Source organism: Volvox carteri (assembly GCF_000143455.1).
Source record: "Volvox carteri f. nagariensis unplaced genomic scaffold VOLCAscaffold_34, whole genome shotgun sequence".
Taxonomy (NCBI): domain Eukaryota; kingdom Viridiplantae; phylum Chlorophyta; class Chlorophyceae; order Chlamydomonadales; family Volvocaceae; genus Volvox; species Volvox carteri.
The window spans coordinates 644,881-652,658 of record NW_003307577.1 but is presented as its reverse complement, the minus strand read 5'-3'; the positions used below and the strand labels follow the sequence as shown (position 1 = coordinate 652,658).

Sequence of the window (7,778 nt, the reverse complement as noted above, 5' to 3'; positions counted from 1 at the left end):
AGGTGGAGGCGGCGGGGGAGGCGGAGGGGGAGGCGGCGGCGAAGGTGGAGGTGGTGGTGGCGGAGGGGGAGGCGGCGGGGGAGGGACAGGAGGCGGGGGAGGCGGAGGGGGTGAAGGGGAAGGCGGAAGGGGCGGCTGAGGGGGTGGAGGGGGAGGCGGGGGAGGTGGAGGGGGGTGTTCAGGACCAGACGGGGTTGGGGGAGGCACTCCCGGCGGAGGCGTTCCCGGCGGAGGCGAACCCGGCGGAGGCGCCGCCGGTGTTTCCACCAGTGCGACCACTGGAGAGCGCCGTGGTGGGGGCTTGCGGGCAGGAGCGCCTACGGAAGGAGCGGACGTAGACAGCAAGCAGTAACAGCAATTGCCGTCAGTTAGACAACGAATAACACAAGCTGTGTGATAGCTATAAAAATTACCAACACCAGGCTGCCTGAGGACAGCCGTCATAGCAGATGCTAACGAGCAACAACAGGAACCAAGTTACGGCAGCCAAGCAGGAAAGGAATTGTCGTACCGCACGATGTCTAAAAAGCGGTTTTCATAATTGCGGCCGCTCCGTTTAAGCTATAGATTTGGGAGCTTTTAGGTGGGACTGTATATCTGTATCTCTTGCATTCTAAAATGCCTTTTGGCGGTTTATTAACCAATGCAGGTAACTTACTCTTGATGCGGAAGCGTACACATGCACGTGCAATGCACATGCACATGCACATGCACATGCACATGCACATGCACATGCACATGCACATGCACATGCACATGCACATGCAACATAGGTTATGTGCGTTGTAGGTAATAGAATACGTATGCACGTAAAATTCCCCAATTGACAGCCAGCACAATGTTTACATCAGAGGATACGGCAGCGTCTGAAAGCGTGCGTGCAACGTTGTACGGCGGAGAGGGGCTATTGCACTGCTTCTCCTTGCTGCTGTATAGGGCCCCTCTGCCGGGCCCGCTACTGTGGCTGTTGCTAACGCCATGGAACTGAGGTGCTTGACGTTGGACTCCGCAGATGAAAGCCTATCTATTATTAACCTTCAACGCACGTATAGCTTTAACAGGCAGCTGACAAAATCACAAGCATAATCGCATGATCAAAAAGGCACAAGCACAAGCAAGTAGGATCCATGGCGGGTTTGCTGGTTGGACAGAGGGATGCAGGGACGCGAGCGGTTGGCATACCTAGGGCGTGCGGCGATGACGCCAGTAGCAGCAGCAAGGCGACTTTCCACATGGCTCAGGTGCGCGCCTTTATCATCAGGGCTCTGAGTTGAAGGAAAAAGGAAAAATGCAAGGCATATAATGTTTCGCTGTAAAGCGAGCGCATGGAGGAAAGTACAAGTTCCGGATTAGGCAGAGGGGAGAAGAGAAGTTCCAGCACATGCAACATTAATGGTCCATTTTGATTCCTTTTTTTACATTTATAACCGTCAGAGGTACACAGCAGAGCTTGCTAACGAACAAGTCGAGCCTTATTAGCGACACGATTGTCAAGCAAGCATGGAGCCACAATTATCGTAACGCGTGGAATTATAACATATTAATGCATCCCGACGTTACCTTGTATATATACTTGTGACTTGATCCTTATCGCCGCTGCGTACAATTTTTTGCTTCGCCGCGGCCTGCTACGCCTTCACCAGCCTCCCTGCTCCGTATGAGTATTTATATGGAAATCTATAGATATGCAGTACTATTTTATGGTTCCTTGCAGCTTCCCGTAGCATGGCGTGGGCGGCGCGATTCAATGGCGGGCCGCACCTGCCTACATCTGGCCCAGCTGCAGACCCCGTTCCGGAATTCAGTCGATCCGGTTGTTTTTGTAATCCCTTAGCTGACCTGGTAATGTCCTAAGCTTGCGCGGCGCTTCAACTACACAAGACTGCTCTGCACAGCCTGGGGTAGTGATTATGTTGCGGAGCGTATCTTGCTCGCCCTGGCAGCCCGGTTGAAAAAGGATAGAGTTTTACATAATGGGGACGTCAGAGGCCGAACAACACCAGGGTGCCTGAATGTGGCGTTCTAATTATTGCCCAGTAGCCAACGATCGGGGTCGGATTCCGTCGGATGGAGGGGCAGTGCGACTATTTAGCAACCCTAACCTTATGCAGCAGAAGTAGGGATTCCAAGGTGAGAATAGGATGATGAAGGATGATCCATAAAGCAATAGATGTAAGTAAAGACAATGGAGTCCCGTTCTTTCTTCACCTTAATTGCAACTGTCTGGCATGAAGCCGACCTGCCGAAACCCTGCGATAATTGGTAAGCTTGTTTCAAGGAGACGTGGGAAGGCAAGGGCGCCATTATGCAGCATTATGCAATTATATTTGCCTTCATTGTCTTTTCAGCGTGCATGGAAATTTGGCCGACTATGGAAAAAAAGTGCTTTGGACATGGAATTTAATGGGCAATCGTAACTCTTCGCAGCATGTTGGGCCGTTTCGCAACCCATCCCAGGAAAACGTCCTTGGAGCCATTTCGCTCCCACTCCATTGATCACCCCGTTTGCCTACAGACATACTTTGTTAAGGGCTACGAAGGGACTCGACTGCCCGCGCCGTATCGCCACAAGACCGACCTGTCGAGCTACTTGCGCATGCGTGTCATGACAAATACACATGCAATTCAAATTTCAAATACGTCCGCCATTCATGTCTGCGATATAGCCTTGCTCATAGCATCATATCATTTATGGCAAATTACGCGGCCAGCAGTGACGATCGCGAGGGATAGATATTTACGTGAACGTTAGCTGCTAATGACTGTTCCATAGCTGCTGGTGTTCTAGCGACGACAGCACATGCGAGACCTCCGTTATCGACAGTATCAAAAGCTGCTTACATACGCATATCCCCAAGCGCACCATAACTAGAAAACTCGCTTCCGAAGTGTGTCAATGACTGAAATGGACGCAAGCAATGAACATTTCACCTGCTGCCACTACCGACGCTTCGCCCTTCCTTGCCGCACTAAGACACGCACTACACGCACTATAAAATAATGTAGCTCACTCATTGAACGGGGAAACCCTGGGGGGAGGTTACCAAGAAGCGCAATGTATGGTCTATCTTGTCCTCGCCCCACCTCTGCTACTGTCCCGTACTGCTGCTGTCCTTCGCCAGTCCGACTGTCCCGCTGAGGAAATAGACTTGGTTGCTTCGCGACTTCCTGGCGTTTGTTTGTTCCGCTTCTTGAAATGTGGCCGTCAGCACCTCATCTAGGCTGACCGGTTGTGGGACCTCCCCTTTCTGTAATGCTTTCTTTGTGTATGCATTTCAGTGGTGGCTAACAGCTTGTCGGCTCGTCTGCAGTCTGTCGCCGCATTAGCGCCCCGCCTTTTCTCTCCACGGCCAGATGACTGGAGCATACATAAGATCGAAACCCTGCGAGCACTGTGACGTGTACGCTGAAGTTGGCCCTTCAAAGGCACCGAGGTTACGCCCCCAAGGTTAGCACGCAACTGACCGCGGGAGGCGCGTAGGCCAATCCATCCTATACACACGTCCGTTTCTGTCGTTGTTTTGGGGCTGCGCTACCGCTGCGATACTGTTAAAGGCGGTTGGAGCCCGTCCGCTTGCGAGTCTACCTCGCTGCCTGCGTAGTGCAAATATTGCCGCATTTACAAATTGCGGACTGGACGAACGCCTGTACTCTGGCGTTTAGACCCAGACCTCCTCCTTTTCTCAAGTGTAATCTTGCCATGTCAGGATTAATTTTATTCAGATTAATGTATGTATCTCCGTAGGCTATCCCGTCTGTTTTGTTTTGTTATGTTATAAGCTCGCGAGAGCTCGTAAGTCCCAGGTGAGCTAGGAGGCTCATGGATAGCGAGTTCTAACGTGCTCAAAAAGAATAAAGATACAAAAAATGAAAGAAAGAAGGGGTTGCAAACCCCATCTGCGAGAGCGACCTCAGGCTTACTACTCGGCTATCAGCTATCCCGTCGGCCGCGGAAGTTCTTACCGCTGTAAGAACTTGGCGTACAGGTACGGAAAATGGGAAACACCGTGCTCTTATGTAATATACACAGTGTGCTTCAGCAATCTGTTTTTTCCAGGAACGCAGGTAGATCAGCCACCCGTGCTTATCGTCCGAGTTCTGAATGCCGCGCCACCACAGCCCGCCATTTCTGTTCATGACGGTAGGCAACCCAAACCAACGGCGACATAGGCGACATAGAAGCACGCTGAGATTGCCTCTATACGGCTCAAGTAAGAAGAATATCGTGTCGACGAAGGAGCCAGGTTAAATAACCGAAAGCACTAGCGATGGGGCGTAGGACAGGCAGGCGCAGTCTCCCTTCAACAAATGAGATGAAGGCGTCATAGAATCCAGGTCCCTTGCCTAGGCGCTTTCTGTAGGGGCACTCGTTTATGAGACCGACACGACTGCAAGTGCGGGCCTATGCAGACCGATACGATTCGAAGTACGATAGCAGAAGATATTTCCTACATAAAGGCATGTTTAAAGGCGGACAAGATCTGCTTCGTGCATAATAGCACGCCAGTTGTCAATTTTCAGTTTCAACCTGGTTTGGACAAAGATCGCATCAACTATGCAACCTTCAGTTGTCCCAATGATGATTATTTACAAAAAAGATCTGCGGCGTGGCCAAAGTCCATGCCAAAGTCGCTCGAAGTCGTGTTCCCCCTCAGAGTTGTAGCCACCAGGGAAATGTGTACATCCCTTTGCCAGCCTAATTCCTTGCCTCGTGCTTTGTCGAATCATCAAACACTAGGGCATCATTGCTAAACCCGCGTACCGTAGCCAAGTCCGCATGTCGCTTCTTACATCCCCCTCATGCACCCGACTACATACCGTCGGCTGACTCAATGGGCCGATACCAGTACCCTAAGTAATAAATCCCTTAAAATTCCCCGTAATCTCGTTCATCATCATCATCATCATCCAAATGCATACTGCGATAAATGTCCACATACGGTAAGCTTGTTTATTTGGACGTACCTACTCTACCGAGAGGATGTTTGGGGTCATACGTGCGTGGGCGCTGCGGGTCCACACCCATCCATTAAGGCGCGCTAAGGGCCCCACAGCGCTAAGTTACAGCGGCCCCGCACCGCACGCATGCGAAAGCAAGGGGTCTGTTCCACCGCAGTGCTTTGGATACCCCGTCATTGCCTCGCCTGGAATATCATCTCTTGAATGGGGTATCAGCTTGTTTGTTTCAGCGGTTTGTACAAACAACACGAAGTGTCTAGAAATCAACTCATCCGATCAGCAGCCGCCGTCATTATCAACGAAAACGCAATTCGTTGCTGGCGCTATGGGGCTGCTCGCTTTCCGAGATTCGATGAAGCTGACACAATTTTTGGCCTGATGGATGTGCATTCCTATCTATCCTATCTCAGGATGTGCATTCACGGGCAGATGCCTGCACACACACTCCTATGGTTGGTCCCTTTCCGGATCTTCAACCAGCCAGCCTCCAAGTTTTTGATTAATCGGCGTCCCATCCATACCATCTGCCAAAGATACGCATGCCGTCTGGTAAGCAAGCATATGTATTAGCCGGTGCGGGTAGCAGGGGTAGCTTCAGAATGAGCACATGATGTCCATGTCTACCCTTAGCAAAAGGGTGGATGCAAATAGGTGTGTGCGGCAGCTGATCATACGGGGAGACTGTTTTTTCTGTAACTCCTGGACGCTTCTGAGGTGCAACGAGATCCAGTGGCGGGAAGACGTAATGGCAGTTGGTGAGGTCGGTTGATAGGTACGTAGGCTGGTAAGTGAGGTACGTAGGCTGGTAAGTGAGGTACGTAGGCTGGTAAGTGAGGTACGTAGGCTGGTAAGTGAGGTACGTAGGCTGAGCAGTAATTTGTTCAATTCGTTTTTGACATCGTGCGAGATTGGATGCTGATACTGGTTCATATACGCATGCTTCAAAAACGTAGCCGCCCAGGAATGGACGAGCTCGGTTCCAAGTCGTCGCAGGTGACCGTCCACACACCCTCCGAAAGTACGGTAGGCCCGAGCGCAGCCCTGCCTGCTTGCCTGCCGCCGCGGCATGTCTGAGTTTCGCGGCCAACCTTCTGCGTCCCAATAAGCAAAAGGGAAGCCGTACTTATTGCTGTCGTACATGCCACCAGCCCTTGTACACCAATATGATGACCATCCCCCATACCCGTACGACAGCACAGCTCTAATAACTGGAGAGATAAATTTCCTAATCATCTTTATATATAAGCGTAAAATGATGACATGAAGCATCAGCTGCGGGGCTCAGAGGACGCAGATCAACCAACACCTGCGATGGCGCTAAACACACCATCTTGCCACAGCTCGCGGGCACCTGCCTCACGGGCTGGCATCAAGCCATCCCCATGAGCGAACCACACGTGCATCCCTATATACATACGGAGCACAAATAAGGAGAGACACGACATGACAACGCCCCAGTACGAACACATGCGCACGCATATACACATACACACACGATCAGGCTAGGAGGGTGTCACAACGCATTCGGAAATTTTAAAAAAGGAGTCTCCCTTATCCCGAGGGGCTTCCGGTTGTCTTGCTCTGTCAGGAAAGCACGCCTGGCGAGGTGCACAGCGCGCATTACTGCTGCAGCTGCAGCTAGGGAGTAACACAGCAGCACCACTCCTTGCTCCTGGCCTCGTTGCTGTTCAATACCTGCCAAGCAACAACCTGACCAAACGCTCTTCTAATCGCTTCACTGCACAAGGTCTTTTGATCAGAGCGTTCTGTGATAGCGAACGAAGCAACACCCCTCTCCCGCCCCCCGGTACCACGACCCGCAAGGACGGCACGGCCGCAACTGTACTAAATCCGAGGGGCGAAACCTGCATTCAACACTCCGCCATACACACACACACACACACACACACACGCGCGCGCGCGCGTGCGCAAACACCTCGTTCCGCTAATAACCCTTCCACCTGCTTTCCCCCAACCCATCACCACCTGCACACACAGTCCAAATATAAGAATGACCCCAACCTCCTGCTGCTGAGGCGTACACGTGAAAGCACCACACACAGACAGATATACATACGCAAATGCGCAAGCCACAGCAAGTACCGTTGCCTGACGTGGAGAGTATTTGCAGCAGATGTGGAGCGCATGCCGGGCTCCCCTGGCGTTGTTCCGAAGGCCTATGTACCGCACATACGTCATACCACTGCATGTGGGTAACACGCCTGCACCCCCATGCATCGAGCGGTGAGCGAGGGGGGGAGGCCGACAGGCGAGGGGCGCCGGCGTCACCTCCCTTGTCCGTCTGACTGGCTGAGTGATTTGTTTGTTGACCTCCTGGCGGGGCCCGGTGTGGTTTGACAGAGCTCTACCAGACGGGGTGACAGAGGGGAGCACACCGGGTGGTGTTGCATGCGGCCTAGAGGTTGGGACTGTTGGGCCAGCCAGCTAGGTAGCTAGCTGCACGGCAACCTCTGGCCCTTAAGGACGCTGAAGAGGGGCCCCCGCTTGCTCCACGTCCCAATCCTCTTCTCCCCTCCCCCAGCACACATACACACACACGCAACCTGTTTGCGTTGCAACGCCGAGGCAAGAATCGTTCAATTTTGACATCATAAACTATTGACAAATGATTCCGTTTCTAACAAAAAGACAGTGGTCTGCTCCGTTGTTGCTGCTCGAGATTGCTTGCTACTGCTGATGGCGCTGTGTTGCCGCTTACGGGGCGGGGATGCAGCTATCAGGGATGTCGCGTATCAGCAATATTGTGACCGGCAAGGAGGCGGCAGCGGCCTGGCGGTCTGCATTGGGGGTTTAGAACC

The 7,778-nt window shown here is 52.4% G+C and overlaps 2 protein-coding genes across 2 annotated transcripts in view; one reads left to right on the top strand and one right to left on the bottom strand.

The window, feature by feature from the left end:
- The window catches only part of VOLCADRAFT_93901 (uncharacterized protein), a gene marked incomplete at both ends in the record, with an annotated part of 3,406 nt that extends 3,068 nt beyond the window's left edge, over nucleotides 1-338 (top strand). Inside the window, one exon of the mRNA XM_002953162.1 lies at nucleotides 3-338. Coding sequence (XP_002953208.1) covers nucleotides 3-338 — 336 coding nt within the window. The remainder of the gene's footprint in view (nucleotides 1-2) is intronic.
- dz-hrgp (hydroxyproline-rich glycoprotein, extracellular matrix glycoprotein) lies at nucleotides 1-1,234 on the bottom strand (the record flags this gene model as incomplete). The annotated part of the gene is made up of 2 exons (XM_002953087.1): nucleotides 1-317; nucleotides 1,183-1,234. Coding segments are annotated over 2 exons (369 nt in total), but the record flags the coding sequence as incomplete, so codon positions are not given.
- Between the last annotated feature and the right edge of the window lie 6,544 nt (nucleotides 1,235-7,778).